The 22,069-nt window shown below is 37.2% G+C and overlaps 1 protein-coding gene across 1 annotated transcript in view; it reads right to left on the bottom strand.

Annotated features, from left to right (window-relative positions):
- Positions 1-22,069, bottom strand: part of LOC126486396 (E3 ubiquitin-protein ligase TRIM37-like) — a 305,290-nt gene that overhangs the window by 202,069 nt on the left and 81,152 nt on the right. Inside the window, 1 exon segment of the mRNA XM_050108945.1 lies at positions 12,612-12,821. Within this exon segment, the coding sequence (XP_049964902.1) occupies positions 12,612-12,821 (210 nt within the window).

The following is a 22,069-nucleotide window of genomic DNA, read 5'->3' as shown; positions in this document are numbered from 1 at the left end:
ATAATTCCAAAATAAATACATCAGGCGTTGGGAACACACATCAAGTATTCCACAAACAAGCAATGGAGATTATTTACCTGTTTACAACTTTTTCAATTGTTAGTCTCCCAGTGAGACTCCCACTGTTAACATTTTGAAGAGAGAAGAATGGACTGCAGAGCCTGTGATGTCAGCAAAATAACTGTACAGTGAAATCTAAATTAAAGGATCAGAGCTGTAGAAATATCAAGAAATATTGGTTTCGCATAACCTGGAAAGCATTGAAATAGCAAGGAACATAACACAACTGTATGGTTTTGACAAGAATTTTTTTAATGCACTCCGTGTTTGAAATGTAAATAAATAGTGAAATCCACTGCCACAAAAACTTGTCAGAATTATGCATGAGAAAATTAGATTCAAAGATAACAGTCAATGCAAAGAATTTTGGATGACACTGGTTTCAAATATGATGGAAGAAAGTTTTTAATGGAAAGCAATGACACAGCAGCAGCACAAGCCACATTCCTGAGACAGATGCACAAAATAAGAAGGTATTCCAACAATGTACTACCATGAGTTAAACCTGGGTGAATCAGAACAGATTACCACCATTCAGAAATTAATAATGTCACTCTCAATAAGCGATTCACTGAACTGTTCTGGCCATAGCTCTCTCAAAATTCAGCCACTGTAATGGATAATGCCAGTTATCTTTCACCTGTTATTAAGAAAACACTTGGCATGAACAACAGGAAAGCAGTTATTGTGCTCTGGGTTAAAAATAAAAATATTTTGCACTGTTTAAGCCAGACTCATGCCTAACTTCCATTCTGCATCTCATTAATTTAATCAAATCACGTGAGCAAACATATGAACTTGACTTACTTGCAATGTGAATGTAGTCACATAGTTATGCATTTACTGCCAGTGCAATCCAACTGAATTATCTTTCACAAAGATTAAAGGTTATGTGACAGGGGGAAAAAAAAGAAGCATTCCGGGTAACATACATTGATTTGCTTGTGCATTGACAACAGACAACAGCTCCCCTTCAATGTGGGCAACTTGTGTGTGGCAAACTGAAAAGCTTCAGAAAGAGGATTTTGATAGACACATGAAGATGTATGTAAGCCTCTAACAACCACATGGTTCAGACAAACTCAGATATCAGTGACAAAGGTATTTTTTTGGACTCTGGAAAAATGTCTGAAAATGTTTTTTTGTTTCAAAATACCAATAGTCTTTATTGACTGGGAATTTGTAACCTACAAAGTGCGGTGATGTTCACTTGTTATGAGTGACATAACTACAATTTTTTATATTGTTAGCTAACTTTTAGCTTTAAGCTTTTCCCAATGTACACTGTGCTTTAATAACTCACAAGTTTGACAGACTGCCCCCGACATTTTCAAGGCATGAATTAGAAAACGCCATAAACTGACCTGTCGAGATATTGGTGGTTTTCGATGTACTCAACATGTAGCATTCCCTCAAGCTGTCTGAAGAAAATGGTTAGTAGTTTGCTTGTTCCATGGTCATAAATGTGATCTTTCAATGTTATGTGGTACAAGAGAGTTTATATTCATAATGCTCTTCTACTAGTTACGTAGTTGTCTTTTGCCTTAGTCTTTGCAATACCTGTAATTTTCTACACAATGATTTACATTTCACAACATTCACACACACTCCTAGACACAAGTTACAAAACTGTACACTTTCAAACAAATTCTTTGGAATAGGAGGAGTTGTTAAGCAAATACAACGATTTCAGTTTATGTTTGAAGTTAATTTTACTATCCATTATATTCTTCACTTCAATGAGTAAGCTGTCAATGATTTTTGTACCTGAATACAACAATCATTTCTGTGCAACATTATGGATTCTTGATTGCTGTAAAGAATTCCTTCTGTATTATTGTAGCGAAGAACGTTACTGTTATTTTCAAATTGCAATTCATAATTGAAAACAAGCTTCATACAAATAGTAAATGAGCTGTAATGTGGTGGTTGTTGTGCCTAACTAATAACGAACTGTCTTCAAAAGGTTCTTGAGTGGTGGACATCATATATTATCCTTCTTATACACTTGTGTGCAACAAAAACTTTGTTCCTCTGAGAAGTGTTACCAAAGAATATGAAGCAACAATAAATTAGTGAATGAAAGTAGAGAAATTAAGTCTGCTATTATCTGCAACAAAAAAAGTTACAAAACTTTAACACTTAAGATCTGTAACATGTGAAATCCAATTTAGGTTCTTATTAGAAAGCAACTCTGTAAGTTATTACATTTCTACTTATAATGCAGTCCAAATCAGACTAAAATAACAAATATTGTAGGTGGTTTCAATGACCTTATAGTTTGACAATCTTCTTTTCGAGAAAAATTGTATTTTAAGTCTTTAAAAAAACTGCATCAGCGTTCTCGTTTTTTGACATGATGCTGGCTGCAGCTGTGGAACAGCTGATGCAGAGCCATGAAGATGTGGAGTAAGATTTCTCCAGTGTAGATGATTGTTCAGAACTTGTTACAACATTTGTTATTTTCCTCACAGATTTGAACATATAACATACCACAGTTAAATGAACCTGGTTGTTATCCGCAACAACATGATACCTTCCAGGCTTCCCTATCTTCCACTTCCTCCTCCTCCACCTCCTCCTATTCTCTATTATTTATCTACTGAATAACTGGTCAGAAGTGCCTCTAATGGCTGAAAACCACATTGCTATTCTCCTGGGATATTTTCAGGGCACTTCTTTATCCTTTCATTTAGCACCCTGCAAAATAGCTTTTACACTGTATTCAATGAAGTTATCCCTCTCTAATTTTCATAAGCTAAGTTTTTTTTCCTTTCTTATATATAGGACATATTATTAGAGTTCAGGCATGCTATCTTTCCCCACATATTATTTATAAACCAAGCCTTACATTACCACCAAGTTTTATAAGTTCCGACACTATTCCATCGTCACCAGGTGCACGATTATTTTTCACTTAGATCACTGACTCAGTCTCCACCAATGTTGGTATTTTTGCTTCTTCCCTTTTATCTTCTCTTGTCTCTATATTCTCCTTCTGTCCTTGTGACTCTCTTGATACCCGGTCTGAGTTGGTACTGAGTGTATCTTCAAAGTATTCTGCCCATCTCAACAATATTTTTTTGTTCATCTCTGATTATCATACTATTTATATTTTTACACGCATTTTGGATGGGTTGAATTTTTCTTCTCATCTTCCTTATTCAATGACAGAATTTTCGTATCTCATTCTGTTCCTTTAGTTCTTCTCTCACTTGAAATTTTGCTTTCAGTCATTCCTTTTTCTTACATATCCTATGAACATACTTCATATACCCCCACAGTTCTTCCTGTCTCTTTCTGCAGCATTCTAAGTCTTCCCGAATTTTTATAGTCTTTGATAGTCTACATTCATCATCAAACTCTTAATTTCTTTCCTTTCTTCTGCTACCCCTTTCACTACTTTCTCGGTCCCATTCCATCTGTCTTGATTTTCCATTGTTTCTTCGCTGGCCATCAGGACATTTAATTTTTATTTGGTATGCTTTAACAATTGCGAGATCATTCAGTTTTGCTATATTTGAATCTGCTGTTTTGCCATTCCGATTTAATGTATTACTGCAAACTTCTCTCTCACTATAGCATTTACAGTGCAGTGGTCATAATCACAGTTTGGATCCCTGCAGCACTGTGCCTCTGTGACTGACGTGGCATACCATGCTTCTACTATGCTACATACACCTGATTTGCATGTTCCAAGATGTATTCTTTTGTGTGGAAAACACATATTCCTCATAAGTAAATGATTACTAGCACCAAATTGACTTGTATATCTCCATTCTCATTACTTTTTCCTTGTAATGTGTATCTCCCCGATACTCTTCCATATTCATTTTGTCTGATCTGTGCATTAAAATCTCCCACACCAAGCAATAGGTAGTAGTTTTGCACTTTAGTACAGATACTTTCAAGGCCTTCATAAAACTGTTCTTTTATTCTTTCTTCTTCTTCTTCTTCTTCTTCTTCTTCCTCTATTGGTGCGTATTCTGTTATTGTTTTAGTTCTGAATTTTCCTTTTACTTCCAGTTTGCTGAAAGACTTTTCCTAATCTCTGTTATTATAAATATTTTAGTTTGCCCTGTTCTTTTTTCTTGTTCCCAGTACAGCAGAGAATAATGAGGCATTTCTATCTGCATTTGCCCTGGTTATCTCACTTCCTGTAATGCCACAATACAATCTCTTCAGCTATTTCTTTCATCCTTCCAGGTTTCAACATTGTTTGTAGGTTCTAAGTAACTACTGCCAAATCTTCTGCCCTCTTTCCTTGCTGAATTCGTGTTCTGTATGTCCCAGCCATTATCCGACACTCTTATTGTGGTTTGGTAATATGACATTTCTACAGTGCTGGGTTATTGGGCCCATGCCCAAATTCCACCCTGCAGAATGTGGATTTTTATGTTTTGAGATACAATTTGTCTGGTTCCTCTGTCAAAACCACTCTGACATTGGTGACCCTGCCAATAGCAATCCTACTGCCGGCCCAGCCCTGGACTTTGTCAGAGCATGAAAAACCTTCGCACCCAGCACCGAAGGTACCTTCCATAAGTTGGTGTCCCACAGGAAGGCAAAATGTAATTTGTTTACATTTAAAATATCTGTTTGCCTTTCAGTGACAAAGTCCACATAATGAAATAAAGCTATACTCTCTCAAATTAATTAGAAATTTAGTAGGATATAGTGCTCCAAAATGATTTTAAAATCTGAAGCAATCATAGACACAAAATATATAATTAAAGGTATGAAGCCAGAAACAAATTATCATACTTCATTTCAGAACAAGGAGGTTTAACAGATTAATTGAAGCAACAAGTTCACCGAATTCAAAAAAATGAAGATCATGCAGATAAGGATGAACCGAGCAATTATTTAACAATTTGATTGAACAACCTTAATCAAACCAACAAAAGATGTTGCAGGCCTATAAACAGAGAAAGGCACCTATCATTAAGAAGGTGATAGTTTCAATCAAATGATAATACTCGTACAAACATTATAGATTATGCCAAACTAAACAAAACATCTCAGAAAGGTCTTCAATAGGGTGTGAGTAGACACAATGAAAATTTGGTAGTAGAAACAACTGAAAATAAAACAGAGAGAGAAACCTATATTGGCAGGAATGTCATAAATTACGATGGCAGATGCCACAGAAACTATAGTACATTCAAAATTCTTTTTTGCACAATCTTACATTTCATTCAACTCAGTCAAGCTCGAAAACTACTCATTTTATAAATGTGGACATTTCATCAACTGCAAGAGCTGCACCTTTTCATAGGCCGCTTGGAGGGGGCTTTCCTGGGATCCATAATTCTTCAGCCCCTGTTTTGGTTTAGATACACTGATGACACCTATACCAGATGGGCTCACTATGAATACATTCTCCCAAATAAATTACACATGGCCCTATTCCAAATCCTATGCCACTTTCCTTGATGTTTATCTAGTCCTCACTGAAGGCCTGCTACACATTTCCGTCCACTTAAACCTATCAACAAAGACCAGTACTTACATTTTAACAGTTGCCATCCTTTTCATGTTGAACGTTACCACCCTTACAGCCTTTACATTCGAGGCAAACATATTTGTTCTGATGCAGACTCCTTGCAGCAATATACCACCATTCTCACCTCAGCCTTCACTGCACATAATTACCCCAACAGCCTAGTTCAAAAGACTTTGGAGCACACCATTGGTGACTTAGTATTATCCTGACCAGGAATGTATTAATCAGCTACTTCGAAAGGGCCACGACTTCAAGGGCCATGACTTCCTACAATTGTGCCCAGAAGTGAGATCCATTCTATCTGAAAATTTGCCACCCAATCTCCACAATATTCTTTTCAGACACTACACTCCTACACCTATCTCCCTTCCCTATGGTTCCTACCTCTGTGACAATCCCCACTGCAAGACCTGCCCTATGCACCCTCCTACCACTACCTATCCCAGTCCTGTAACTGGCAAAATGTATACTATCAAAGAGACAGCCACTTGTGAAACGACACTTCATATACCATCTGTTATGTAAACACTGTTCTGCCTTTTACGCCAGCATGACTGCCACCAAATTGTCAATTAGGATGAATGGGCATAGGCACAGTGTGTATAATGGCAACACACAACATCCTGTGGCAGAGCATGCTCTACAACATGACAATCATGACCTCATTGCCTGTTTCACCACAGGCGCCATCTGGATTCTTCCTCCAGACACCAGTTTCTCAGAACTCCACATGTGGGAACTAGCACTAAAACATGTCCTAGGTTCTTGCCACCCACTTGGCCTTAATCTACATTAATTAATTCTGTCTCAGCATATCTTCACAGTAACTACTCCTTTCATCACTCCATTTTAGTTTCCTCCATCTTTCATTGTCTTACCCATCTATTTTTCACCACCCCCTCCCACATCTATTATATACAATGCACTTACCTTTCCACTCTTGTTTATGGATGCATGATGTTTAAGCAGTAATCTCTGTCTTGCATATTACCTGTCTTCCGCCTTTAAACTCTCAGGTTTTCAAATCTCATCTGATGCAGTCCCCAACAATCAGTCTTTCCTTCTCATCCCATACGTTAAGTCTCCCCTGGCCCATGGTTCTGGATGACTTTCCCAAAATCTACCCCTTTTCCTAGACCTCTCCAGTCCTTTTCCTTCACCCTTCATCCTTCCCTTCAACCCTTCAGCTTGAAGGAGGAGTCACTGGCTCTGAAAACTTGGCTAATTATAACCTCCTTTCATGTGAATGTTCTGCCGCTGCTTGGGGAGTAGATTTTTTATCTATCCAATTATTTTGTAATATTTAGTGTGTGTGTGTGTGTGTGTGTGTGTGTGTGTGTGTGTGTGTGTGAGAGAGAGAGAGAGAGAGAGAGAGAGAGAGAGAGAGAGACAGAGACAGAGACAGAGACAGAGACAGAGAGAGAGAGAGAGAGAGAGAGAGAGAGAGAGAGAGAGACTGAATTCCTGAGAGGAACTTCATTTAGAGTTAGTTGTTCATAAAGGCAGCTTATAAAAATGTAAATAAATTACAAAAACACAATAATCAAAAGGAAAGTTGCTACTCACCATAGAGCGGAGATGCTGAATCACAGAGAGGCACAACAAAAAGACTGTCACAATATAACCTTTCGGCCAACAAGCCCTTAGTCAAAAATAGCCAGAGGACCACAGTCATGTCTGTATGAGCTGTGTTTGCATTTTGTTGTGCCTATCAGCGACTCAGCATCTCAGCTATATGGTGAGTAGCAACTTTCCTTTTCATGATATTGTTACATTCCGTCCAGGATTTTCCACTGTTTGACAAAAACATAATTTTGTTATGTAGCTAATTACTACTGTAAATTGCATACTTCAAACATACAGCTGCATCTACCTAGACTACACTTCCATTGTGGTAAATACCACTCACGGCACTATGAGAGGTGCTTGAGGTATCGCTGGAACTGTCACTGTTGTTACTTAATGAAATAATCATGTCCTCCACTGACGCTATACATATATTTGTCAGCCTTCTTTCCGTCTTCAGAGATGATGTTCCTATCAGTTTCAGTTTGGAGTTCTTAGACTGCAGAAAGGGTAAATTTATTATTATTATTCCTGGCAACATAACATTTTAATTTATGCCCATATTAGCTCTGTAACTCTGTTGAGTTGGTTGCACCCTAATGAGAGTGTACCCATATGTTTGCGCCAGCTTGTAAGTTTCAAACATGGGGAACTGAGTTTTATGGAGAGAAATTCTTTACGTAAGCTCCACCTTTCAAATGTAACCACATATGTCAACATTACGATGTTGCAGCCAATCATTTCCTCCTTTCACTTTACCATGGTAAGTGCTTTTTCAACAACTACTGAATAGTAAGGAAAATTATGTAGAACAGTTTTTGACGGTTTTCCCAGATTATGAATTAGTGCTTCTACAAACTACTTTGTAAATGTAATGGGGCTCAGCTATTCATGATAATCTTCTGTTTCCCCTGATTTAAGAAGCTGAAGATCGTTCAAGAGAGAACTTTCTGTGGTGCCTGCATTGCATGCTGGAGAATATGTCTGTACTCCTTGCCTGGAGGCATTGCCATTGCTCATTTACTTGTTTCACCTGTCCAACCCTGCTTGACAACATGACCACAATTGACACACGTCTCTTCAAGCCACACCACTTCATCGATATTCAGACCACAGATCTGCATTAAAAATTGGCACTACCATACAGCTACATCCTACCTTTACATCAACATCTTATGGCCACAAATGTCTGTGGTGAAATCTTAGGTTGTGCAATACTATGAGTGACTTCCCTGATGCTGAGTATTTTCCTTTGTGTCAGAGTAATCATAAACATGATAACGAATTGTATGCTAAATAAATGAATCTATATTGATAATCCGCTTAGCCATACAACCGTCTTTTTACTTAAGCGTCAAGCTTCAATGTTCTTCCAGTTTTCTTCTTCTTCTCTAACATTTCCTTGCCAATCTTCACAACAGTGTGTTTGCTTTCAGAGCTGCTGCAGTTCTATTGACTACATAGTTAATGGGAAGCAGTGCACCACCATGAGGTTTTTCAGTCTCAGAGTAGGAACATATGGCAACCCCTGATGAATGACACGTAACATTTCCACTCATAACTTAAAATGACCTGAAACTTCTTTCTGACATTGTTCAGTACCATACAACAAATAACAATAACAAATAATATAAAAGAACTCCTGCAACAGCAAAAATGACAACAAATTAAATCACAGTGTGTAACAATCACACATGACAGCAAGCTTCCTGAAACCAAACACACTGCAAGTGGAAAGCATTGTGGTGGTGAAGTGAAGGTGTGGCAACCTCGGGTAGCCCCTGCAGCTACAAGTATCATAGCATTGGCAGAATATGGTCCCTCCCTCCCTCCCTCCCGAACAGAGTGTAATAATAGAGAAAAGACTGTATAAGTATTCCAACATTTCCTTCAATCTTTGTACAATTCAAGAAATAAATCAGAATTTCAAATACTAAACTGATCACAGATTAGAAAGCAAAGATTGTAACAACATCCCCTGTCCAGCCAGTAATAATGTCCAAAGGATGTAGAGCTGTTTTCTAGTGTGATCAATATCACAAAATTGCTGACACTGGGATTCGTAATCAGTAATAATGTCCAAAGGATGTAGAGCTGTTTTCTAGTGTGATCAATATCACAAAACTGTTGACACTGGGATTCGTAATTTACCACTTAAAATCGTATTAAGTTTAGCAATTTTATCAGTAATGACACTAATATACTTTCATAAGAACTGATTCCATTGCGTCTGTTTCATTTTCATGTGGATTGAACAACTGCCATGGTCAAACGAAGTTAATCAGGTACAAGTTATGAACTGTATGTTAAATGTTTGAAAAAAGTTAATGTTGGGGTATCACCTAGCTTCACCACATACAATGGAATCTTACTGAAAACACTTTGTTACACATACCATCATGGGCTGAAATAAATAAAAAGAAACTATTCTTGATTGTCATTTTCACATCACAGCAATAATAAAAAATTCTTGTTTAGTCAGTTTCTCATTTCTTGTCACTATGATAAATACTTGATGCACTGGCAAAGTGTTTTTGCTACGTGGATAAGAAAAAGTACGTTTGTGATGAATCCAGCAAGGCATCCTGAGACAGGAGGGGAAGGGGAGGAATGAGACAGATGGAGCCAGTAGTGGATACAGAAAAACCTCAAAGAGGGGCACTAAAGATATCTTGAGCTACCTCTGCTTTTACCGTAATAAAAAATAATCAAGTCACATGCAAAGTATAAGAAAGTTTTATTTAAACTGATTACACACATATACAAGACAGTGCCATCTTATGATATAAAAAAAGTTACAGTTGTGGTTCTGTTCCTTAAATGATGAATTCTATGTGCCTATCTTCTTGGCAAATTGGTTAATTACATTATCAATAGGACAAACAACATCAGGTTGAGAGTTCTACAGAGCTAAGCCATTAAGTCTATCCTCCTCCATTGTCGAGACTGCGTTTTTTAGGAATCTTCTCGAAAGTCACTATTACCAGAGACATAAGCATCCCTAGTTTTCCCATCCCTAACTCTTATTACGAGTTAGGTATGGGAAACTATCTTTACATTACTAGTAAAAATACTGTTACAAGTCTCTTAACAATATTTTTACTGAGAAATTACTATGAATTACGAGGGTTGAATGAAAGGTAATGCCTCCACCTTTGTTAATTGGGTTTGGATGAGAATATTTTAATACATCAAATGCACAAATAATCCTTAGAATGTGATCTTTAATTACCAATATTCACTTTTCCACATAATCACCAGCCAATTCGATACATTTCTGCCAACAATGAATAAGTTTTCTGAAGCCATCACGGAAGAAGTCACATTGTTTCCACAACCACAATCTCACAGTTCTCTCAATGTCTTCATCAGAAGCATAATGATGTCCCCACAGATCGTCTTTCATTATCTGGAACAGATGGAAGTTAGACGGTACTAAATGTGGACTGTATGGAGGATGCTGTACGTTGGTGAGATTCAGTCTTTGAATTTCTGCTGTGGTGGCACATGAAGTGTGTGGTTTGGCATTGTCATGCTACAGGAAAATATTTCCTTTTTCCTTTCGGACCCTTGTTAGCCGTCATTTCAGAGTTTGCAGCATTGTGATGTAACGCTCTGAATTTATTGTTGTTCCACGATCAAGGAAATCAACTTTGATAACACCATCTGTGTCCCAGAACACTGTGGCCATGGTTTTTTTAGCTGAGGTCTGCGTCTTTAATTTCTTTTTCTGGGGCGAGTCATTGTGTAAATATTCCATAGACTGATGTTTTGTCTGTGGGTCATAATGGTCGACCCACGTTTCGTCTCTTGTCACAATTGAATGGAGAAAGGCATCACCTTCATTCTCATAATGTGAGAGGAGTTCCTTGCAAATTTCCAGTCTGTGCGCTTTCATTTCAGGAGTCAGCATCCGGGGTAACCATCATGCACAGATGTCCTGATAGCCAAGCTAAGCAATAATGTGACCCACATGTTCTTGTGAAATGCCGATTGTGCTTGCAATTTCTCTCTGAGTGATACGACAATCGTCCTGAATCGATCTGTCAACATTTTGCTTGTGAAACTTGGTGGTTGCTGTCACAGGACGGCAAACTCTGTCACGCAAGTCTAATGTTCCCACCCTAACATCTTTGAACTAACTCGCCCAACGACGCACAGTACTCATATCAACACAAGCACCATAAACTGCCTAAGAGAAGAGGCTACAGAACAAGCCAGTACCTGCCATATACCAATGCTGCCAACAGTTGAAGAGTTATTAAGGTGGAGGCATTACTTTTCAGTCAACCCTCATATTAATACTTCACAATCAACTGATCACTCTCACTCTTGATTAATCTTCACACTTGCACTTGCTACAACTAGGACTTTTTACTTATTCATTCTTCAGTCCTAAAACTTCTGCTTCTGAATGTAAACTAGCTTCCTATTTGGCAAATAGCCCGTATTTATAATGCTACGTTTCAAAGGTTTTCTGTACAAGAAAACAGTAGAATATTCGCAACTTTTCTCGAACAAATGCCAGACAGAATAACATATTGAGATCACTAGAATGGCTGTGACTTTTCTCGTATGTATGTGCTAGCTATGTATGTGCCAGACAGAAATGTATAAAATACGATGACGCAGATGCGCGTGCTACATGGCAAATTACAACTACTTGATAACTCAATTCAGTCTAGTCAACTGACGAAAGAAACAAACAAATAGCATGCGGGCTGACCGGCATGGGCAGCGAGAGTGGTAATGCTGCCCCCCCTCCCCCCCAATATGTATCCGCCACTGGATGGAGCAGGGTTTCATTTGGGATGTGATGCTGCAAGGGACGACAAAAAGGAATATAATAATGTCAAGGAATGATAAGCATGAATATACACTACAGGGGATGGCTTCAAGCCTTGTGAGATACCTACAAACGGTATCTGGATGGTACAGGAATCAATTAGTATGCCAGTGATCATGACTTCTTGCTAAGGCATTTTAGTATGTTTAATACCACATACTTGAGAAGTCATGATTATTTTTTCTTTCTGCTCCATTTTTCCCAAATTTTCTTCATACATTTGATCTGTTCTCTCATTTTCTTCTGTCTGTTTATATTCTGTTCTATTTTTTTGTCTGTTTTTGTTCAAGTGTATTTTTCTATGTTGTTTCTGAACTGTTCTCTATAGCCTACATTATCTTGTATGAATTCCACATCACTGACGTCGTCTTCTGCTTCCGTGATCCATTTTGTCTTGTTTTTGCTAGTCTTTGCTATCTTTAATATTGCCTTGTGAGCCTGTCTTTTTCTGTCCTGTGGATGGTTCCATAAAATTTGCATGTCTCAATTAAATTTTTTCTTAAGACAACATTGATATTTACATGTTTCTTCGAACAGTTTTACTGTTCATGTAAATAACTAACTTGAAAATTACAAAATTAATAAGTACTTTGAAGAATTATTACAATAACAATGAAATCACAGATCACTCACTTTGATGTCTCGGGCAGCCCAGCACTGAGTTCAAGAAAAACTGACAGGTAATTCCCACGAACAACACCATTTCCATCTGGATACACTTTTAATCTCCAACACAATCCATTGACATGGAGAGGGGATGAATACACAGGATCTGCCTTGTGTTGCAGTTGGGTGAATTGTCGCATGACAAAGGTGCTGCTATCATACCCCGGAACAATTTCACTGCAATTTCAAGCAACTATATTAGAGAAATAAAAGATTACTGAAGAGTACTCACCACAAAGAAGCTTACTATTTCTCACTTTATCTTTAGATCTAAGCTCCTTAGGACAGAATCCTGAAGTTTTTTTTAAGTAAATAGCCTTTGTACACGTCACTGTAAATAAAAAATGCAATGATACAAAAGCAAAATTAGCTTTAGTTATATCACTTCCATAATCCCATAGCATTATGATTACGTATTCTGCAGGAAAGTCAGTTTATACAGCACGAGATAACTGTGTATTAATTACCTCTAAAAGAAAACCTGTTTCATAATGCATGAAACAATTAATTCTGCAGGATTGTTTTAAGTGGACAATTTCTCTAAACAAATAACAAACACAGTTGCCGTTTTCTGCCCTTCACTGCTCTCTGAATGGACTAAAATACCCTGAACAAATAGCACTGCCCTCTAAGGAATTCCTTCAGCTCAAATCATCAACTGACATGACATTAGATCTAAACACACGTGCCTGCCAATCTGTCTTTAATCTAGGTCATGTTCAACATGTCACACACTGACCCTTATGCTGCAATGTATAAATAAAAACTTTTCCCTAAGTACAAAAATGTAAAGACTTTGTATAAAATGTAAAAGCTTTTGTAAACAAGAAAATCATAAATAGTATGTTATATTATAGAACAATAATGTGACAGGTTCGCAGGAGAGCTTCTGTGAAGTTTGGATGGTAGGAGACGAGGTACTAGCAGAAATGCAGCTGTGAGGACGGGGTCTGAGACGTGCTTGGGTAGCTCAGATGGTTAGAGCACTTGCCCATGAGAGACAAAGGTCCTGAGTTCAAGTATTGGTCCGGCACACAGTTTTAATCTGCCAGGAAGTTTAATAGTGTGACATTTATACGAGAAATCCTTTTTGCTGTCTGATGAAGGGCCCAGGCCCAAAACTTGGTGAAATAAATAAATCATTCAAAAAGTGTTACTGACTAAAGTTTTTCCCCTCAGTGACACTTAAAAAAATAAAAACTGTGAAGTTCTGAAATCAAAATGTATAAAATAATGACACTGTTAACCCACCACGTAAACAGAACTGTGCATAACATAAAAGTTCGAATTTCTATTGACAACAGCAATCCTAGTAACTGTATTTAACAACAAATGAATAGCAAAAAAAGTGATTGCATAATACATCAAAGTGAACATTAGGAACAACATTACAGCCACACAACAAATGTAAAAAGCACGCTTACTGATTACCGTGTGAAATAAGAGCTCAGTACAAGTGGAAAGAAATTCTCAGACAAATTTGCATGTTTCATTTGAAATTATGTAAGTAACGTCCTAAGCTGTGTGCACTTCATGTGTATCTTTGATGTAATTCGTGCTTTTGTTACGCACAACTCTAATTGCAAGTGGGGAAAACAGATAATCCATCATCCATTAAGCAATGTTTCTCTGATACAATTATAAATTCCATAAACATTAATTCTAGTGATATTGAACTAAATTTGTTAAACAAGGGCCTAAAACATAACACAACCTAAAGCATGCAAATATAATATTAAAGTTGTAAGTATTAGAACTGAAATTACATGTGATGTAGCTAAAGTAAATAATGGGGAATTCTGCACTACATAATAAAATAAATGAAAATCGTTCAGAAACATGAAAATCGTTCAGAAACATGAAAATTGAAAGTGTTAAGGCAGAATTTCAGCCAAATCAAGCAATACTAACAAAAGGCAGTAAAGGAAGCTATGTAGTAATGAAGACACTAAATAAAACACTAGTTCTTTATTTTCTTCCAAAATAACAATATCACAGAAATTAATTCTTACCCAAAAAATAATAGGCAAAACTTAAAAAAAAGAGATTCCAGAATGTAACTTCCTTTTTTCCTCAAGTAAATACAAATAAATAAAGACATACATACATTAAACCTTGTTCCACAGATCATGAATATTATATTTCATAATGATATGGAACGTGCCACTTTAACATAAGTTTCCTTTACACAAATAATTTTTTTTTTTTTTTCCAGTTCCTACTTCATATCTAAAAATTCATCTATTGAGTAGAAGGAGTTGTCATTCAGAAATTCTTTTAATTTGCTTTTAAATGTTGGTTGGCTATTTGTCACACTTTTAATACTATTTGGCAAATGGCCAAAGATTTTTGTGGAAGCATAATTCATCCCTTTCTGTGCCAAAGTTTTGAATATTCTGCCTTACGGACTTCTGCTCATAGTTTATATTTATCAATGGTGTTATGCCATTAATTGTACAGAATTGTATAAACTGCATTTTTCTCCAAATTAAGTGAGAGTCCATTTGCAGAGAACCACTTAAGTTTCTGAAAGACATTATTTGCAATTTCCTCCGATGATTCTTGTTTGCTGGGTGTGATTACTATATTTGTATCATCAGCAAAAAGAACTAGCTTTGCATCTTCATAAATATAAAGTGGCAAGTCATTAATGTTTATATTAGGAACAATAAGGGTCCCAAGACTGAACCCTGTGGGAACCATTCTTGATACCTCCACAGTTAGAGGACTCTGCTGATTTTAGCAGACAGATGTACTGTACTGTACTGTACTGTACTGTTAATTTCAACCTTCTGCATTCTTCCAGTTTAATATGAATTAAACCATTTGTGCACTGTCCCGCTCATACCATAATACTTACGCTTATCTAGAAGAATGTCATGATTCATGCAATCAAAAGCCTTTGAGAGATAACAAAAATACCAATGGATGATGTTTGGTTATTCAATGCATTTAATATTTGATCAGTGAAAGCCATATATAGCATTTTCTGTTGAAAAGGCTTTCTGAAAAACCGAACTGACATTTTGTTAGTACTTCATTTTTATAAATACATGATGCTCCTCTTTAATACATTACTTTTTCAAGAATTTTGGATGAGGCTGTCAGAAGTGAGATTGGGCAATAGTTGTTAGCATCAGACCTATCCCCTTTTTTATGCAATGGTTTTAACGATAGCATATTTCAGTCTATCTGAAAAAATGCCCTGTTTCAGTGAGCTACTACATATGTGGCTGCGAATCCTGCTTATTTGTTGGGAACAATCTTTGAGTATTCTCTTGGAAATGCAATCAATTCCATGTGAGCTTTTGCTTTTAAGTGAATTTACTATTTTCCTACTTCAGTAGGAGAGGTGGGTTGAATGTCAATTTTGTCCAACTGCATAGGTATTGCCTGTTCCATATACTGCCTTGTATTTCATAATAAGTAGCTGGATCCTATTTTCTCTATAACACTTAAAAATTATTATTAAAAATGTTTTCACTTTCTGACTTCTTGTTAAACTTTTCACTGAGTTTGGTGGAAATACAGCCTTCCTGTGCTCTCTGTTGCCCCATTTCCCCTTTAATAATATTCCAAATTGTTTTAATTTCATTATCAGATGTGCTAATCTCAGACATAATGCCCATACTTCTGGACTTTTTAATAACTTTTCTTAATACAGAGCAGTAGTTTTTGTAACGATTCACTGTTTCAGGATCATTCATCTTCCAAGCTGTAAGAATACATTTCCCTTTTCTGTGTACAAGATATTTTTATCCCTTTAATAAGCCATGGCTTTTTACATGGTTTCTTATAATTATATTTCACTGTTTTCTTAGGGAAACTGTTTTCAAATGTACTCACAAAGGTATCATGAAACAGGATAAATTTTAAATTAGCATCAGGTTCCCTGTACACCTTGCCCCATTCTAACTGTTGCAAGCTTTCCCTAAAATTTTCAATTGTTAAATTGTTAATTGAACACACTAATTTGGAGGACAGTTTTGCATTACTGTATGAGCTATACCATATACTGTAACTAGCAGTGCATCATGATCAGACAGACCATTCTTAACAGGAAATGTTTTATTTGATTAAATTTATCTTGGTCTAGGAAAACATTACTTATCAGTGTGCTGCTTTACTGTACCACCTGAGTAGGAAAATCAATAACTGACATCAAATTGAAAGAACCAAGTACTACTTCAGGGTCAAGCTTTCTATCGGTCTCTTTCACAAAATCTACTCTAAAATCCCCAAGAACAATAATTTGCTTTTCTCTGTCTAACAGACAGCACAACAAAGAATCCAAGTTTTTCAAAAATAGTCGAAAATTTCTCAATAGGAACCTGTACAGCTACAATTATAAAAGTGCCATTACTTAGTTTAAGCTCACACACACATGCTTCTATAGGGTGGTCCAGTGATCGCGACCGGGCCAAATATCTCACGAAATAAGCGTCAAACAAAAAAACTGCAAAGAACAAAACTTGTCTAGCTTGAAGGGGGAAACCAGATGGCTCTATGGTTGGCCCACTATATGGCGCTGCCATAGGTCAAACGGATATCAACTGTGTTTTTTTAAATAGGAACCCCGATTTTTTATTACATATTTGTCTAGTTCATAAAGAAATATGGAAGTTTTAGTTGGACCACTTCCTTTTGCTTTGTGATAGATAGTGCTGTAATAGTCACAAACATATGGCTCACAATTTTAGATGAACAGTTGGTAACAGGTGGGTTTTTTTAAATTAAAATACAGAACGTACGTACGTTTGAACATTTTATTTCAGTTGTTCCAATGTGATACATGTACCTTCGTGAACTTATCATTTCTGAGGACGCATGCTGTTACAGCGTGATTACCTGTAAATACCACATTAATGCAATAAATGGTCAAAATTATGTCCGTCAACCTCAACACAATTGGCAATACATGTAACGACATACCTCTAAACAGCGAGTCGTTCGCCTTCCGTAATGTTCGCACATGCATTGAAAATGCGCTGACACATGTTGTCAGGTTTTGTCAGTGGATCACGATAGCAAATATCCTTCTACTTTCCCCACAGAAAAAAATCCGGGGATGTCAGATCCGGTGAACATGTGGGCCATGGTATAGTGCTTCGACGATCAATCCATCTGTCATGAAATATGCTATCAAATACCGCTTCAACCGCACGCAAGCTATGTGCCTAACATCCATTGTGTTGGAAGTACATCGCCATTCTGTCATGCAGTGAAACATCTTGTACAGTAACATCGGTATAACATTACGTAGGAAATCAGCATACATTGCACCATTTAGATTGCCATCGTTAAAATGGGGGCCAATTATCCTTCCTCCCATAATGCCGCACCATAAATTAACCCGCCAAGGTCACTAATGTTCCATTTGTCACAGCCATCGTGGATTTTCCATTGCCCAATATTGCATATCATGCCGGTTTACGTTACCACTGTTGATGAATGACGCTTTGTTGCTAAATAGAACACTTGCAAAAAATCTGTCACTGTCCCGTAATTTCTCTCGTGCCCAGTGGCAGAACTGTACACAACATTCAAAGTCGTCACCATGCAATTCCTGGTGCATAGAAATATGGTACGGGTGCAATTAATGTTGATGTAGCATTCTCAACACCGACATTTTTCAGATTCCCGATTCTCGCACAATTTGTCTGCTACTGATGTGCGGATTAGCCGCGACAGCAGCTAAAACACCTAATCGGGCATCATCATTTGTTCCAGGTCATGATTGACGTTTCACATGTGGCTGAACACTTCCTGTTTCCTTAAATAACGTAACTATCTGGCGAACGGTCCGGACACTTGGATGACGTCGTCCAGGATACTGAGCAGCATACATAGCACATGCCCATTGGGCATTTTGATCACAATAGCCATACATCTATCACAAAGCAAAAAAAGTGGTCCAACTAAAACATTCAAATTTCTTTACGTACTACACAAAATTGTAATAAAAAATGGGGGTTCCTATTTAAAACAACACAGTTGATATCCGTTTGATCTATGGCAGCGGGCCAATCATAGCGCCATCTGGTTTCCCCTTCAAGTTAGACAAGTTTCGTTCTTTGTAGTTCTTTCGTTTGGTGCTTATTTCGTGAGAGATTTGGCCCGGTCACGATCAATGGACCACCCTGTATATGTTGCTCTATGCAAAATTTTTTGGTTTCCAAATTTTTCACACTATGAAAGATTTTAACATATATGGCAACTCCTCTTTTCTCCATAGTTTCTCTACTTATGTGTGCTGCAAGCTTATATCCACCTAGGTTTACCATTTCCATACTGTGACTATATGATGTTCAGACAGGCATAATACATCTATTCCACCCTCAGTTTCTAAATCCTCTGAACTTCAACATCTTCTACACAAACATGAAGCTTATCTACTTTGGTTTTTAATTCCCTGATATTCTGATGCAATATACTAACATTATGTTTCACTGTGCTTTTATGAGAATCTTGGGACACACTAAACACTATTTTTCACTGTACTGTTATGAGACTCTTATGATAATTTAACATCTCTAGCACCTGCCTGTCTGAATTTCTCATTAAGCTTAATTTTAATCAATGTTGGATGAGCAGTGATCTTAGCCTAAAAAAAGAAGTACTCCCGCTCCCCCTTAAATATTTTGCTATCATCCCAGCCAGTTTACCCTTCCCTTTCCTACTGAGAATATAAATGCTCAAAAAATGTGATCACAACACAAAATTTATAAAGTCAACTTTTTGATACACCCAATTGTCAACTCTAAGAGAGCTTTCTACAAAATCAATAAAAAGTTTCAAGAGATTATCAGTAAGGCTCATACATTTAAAGATAATTCATGTGCAAACAACAGCTATGATCTGGCCAAAAGCACTAATGACATTCCCATTCCGAACAGAAATGAATTCGCATCTTTCAATACAGTGGACTTGTATACAGGTTTACTGGTAAATGGAAGATCACATTAATTAAAAATAAGCTGCTTAAATATAAAAAGCTTAGTCTGGCAGAAATCTGTGAATCTGTAAAAATATTAACACTGGTACTACCACAAAACTATTTAATCTTTAGTAACAAATTTTGGATGCAAGAAGGTGTGTGATAAATGGGCTGCCTAGCTAGCTTGCTGCCCAACATCTACATAAACCATTTACAAACATCTTTTTTCAAGGCTGAAGTACAATTGAGCAGAAAATGTTAAATGTTATAAATGATATGTTGAGAATAACTTATCTGAAGGAAGAGAAGGGGAAACATATTGTTTTGCTAAAGACCTTAACAAATTGCAACAAAATATAAAATTCACTGCAGATTAAAGATTGTCAAATACAATGGAAAACAAATTTCAAATGCACAGAAAAATCTGCAACTGATCTCACAATGAATAGTGCTTCATGTCATCCACAGTAATAAAATACGGCATTAACTAGGGCAATGCTCAATAATTGGACATAATTCAATTGGATGTGGAAGATAAACTACAAAAACTAAATTACAACAATTCAACTGATGGCTCACAGCAATGGTTATAGATATGGCATCACCAGTTTCACAGCAAAACTAAAAACAAAATAACAAAAATAGCTCTATATCCACAAAACACAAGACTGTGAAATACAGTACACTCCCATTTATCCAAATCTCGTTTATCCGAAATCCACTTCACCCGAACGAATTTTCGTGATTTTCGCGGCGCACACTGGAGCTGTTTAACGCATCATGCAGCTACACTTTTGGCTAGGTAGTCTGACACTTGACAAGTTTCAACTTGTCTGCATCTAGAGGCATGTATTCGTTGATGTTTTTCAGCAGTCTACTGCTAATCAGTGCACTGGCGTGTGTCAAAAAGTCCGAGTGTTGTCAATTCGTGCATGTGTTAGTTGAAGTTTTAGTGTTTTTCTCATTCATATTGCGTGGTTTCACGCTATTGCCATCTACTGGAACTTCTGGGAAGTACAGTATGTACAGTATTGCTCTATGCAGCATGATGTAGCCCTGTCTAAACAGACAACAAGAGTGCGATTTCAAACACTTTCCACCTGTTGTCAGTACATCAGATGAAGCTGAGCATTTAACAATTTAACAGTGAACGTACAACACACTGTTGTGTTGCCGCATGGGCTTGGGTAGGGCAGGGGGGAGGGGATAGATGTATCAAATGTTTTTATTCGATGGCTGCCACAAAAACTTTGTCTAGTGCATCCCGAGTGTTGTCACGTCATGCATCTGCGTGTTTTCAATTTAATGTTTTGTGCTCGTGCTACTTGCTTTAAAATGTCCAGAGATGAAAGTGGCCAAAAACCAAAAAGAATCAGTCGAGTGTCGGTAAAAAAAATGCTGAACGTGACTAAGGGTGCGAAACAAAAAGCAAATATGATCTCGCTGGAACGCAAGCTTCGCACTTTGTAGAGAATTGATGGTGGTGAGCCACCCGCAAAAGTTGCTGCAGATATGAACATCGGTAGGAATACAGTTACTGATTGGAATACAAATCGATCAGAAATTGAAAAATTTTGTTCCATCGAAGTGTCACGCAGTGCAGTAAAATCTCGAAAAACAATGAGAAAAGGTGCACATCCTCAGAAGAGGCCTTATTTTTGTGGTACGAACATATAAGAGCCAGAGATGTGCCAGTTTCAGGTCCTCGACTTCGTCAAAAAACAATAACTTTTTATGAGGTGATTGAAGGAAAGTAGCAAGAATTCCTTGGAAGTGATGGCTGGCTGGATTGGTTCAAGAAGTGCCACAGCATTCATAAAATTTCCATCAGCGGTGAATCATTATCGGGGGATGAAGCAGCTATCGCTGATTTTAAGAAGAAACTGCACACAGTTGTCGACAAAGAAGGTTATAATGATGATCAAGTTAACAACTATGATGAAACCGGTTTCAATTACAAAATGTTGTCAACAAAAACCCTTGCCTCTAAACAAGAGAAAACGGCGTCTGGATATAAAAAAAAAGCACAGAAAGAGTTACTGTCCTCGCATGCAGCAATGCCACTGGCAATCATAAACTGCGCATTACTTTAATTGGCAAATTCAAAAAACCAGGAGCATTTAGATGGCAACCAGCTGATAAACCTTTGCCATTGTGGTACATGAATCAGACTAAGGAATTGATAAATGGTGCCATCTTCAAAGAGTGGTTCCACGCAGAGTTTGTTCCAGCTGCACAAAAATATATTGAGGAAAATGAACTTCCTCAAAAAGCACTACTTCTTGTGGACAACACTCCTTCTCACCCAGATGATCTACAAGATGGGGATATCAAAGTTGTGTTTCTCCCACCAAACATCATGTCTCTATGTCAACCAATGGACCAAAGTGTTCTTGAGGCGATGAAAAAACATTACAGACGCAAGTTGCTGGAATACTTAATTGGTGTGATTGATGCTGAAGAAGATTTTGTGCAAGCTCTTAAAAAA

This window comes from Schistocerca serialis, chromosome 1 (genome assembly GCF_023864345.2).
Source record: "Schistocerca serialis cubense isolate TAMUIC-IGC-003099 chromosome 1, iqSchSeri2.2, whole genome shotgun sequence".
NCBI lineage: Eukaryota > Metazoa > Arthropoda > Insecta > Orthoptera > Acrididae > Schistocerca > Schistocerca serialis.
Note: the sequence above shows the minus strand (reverse complement) of the source record. Positions and strands in the feature narration are given on the sequence as shown.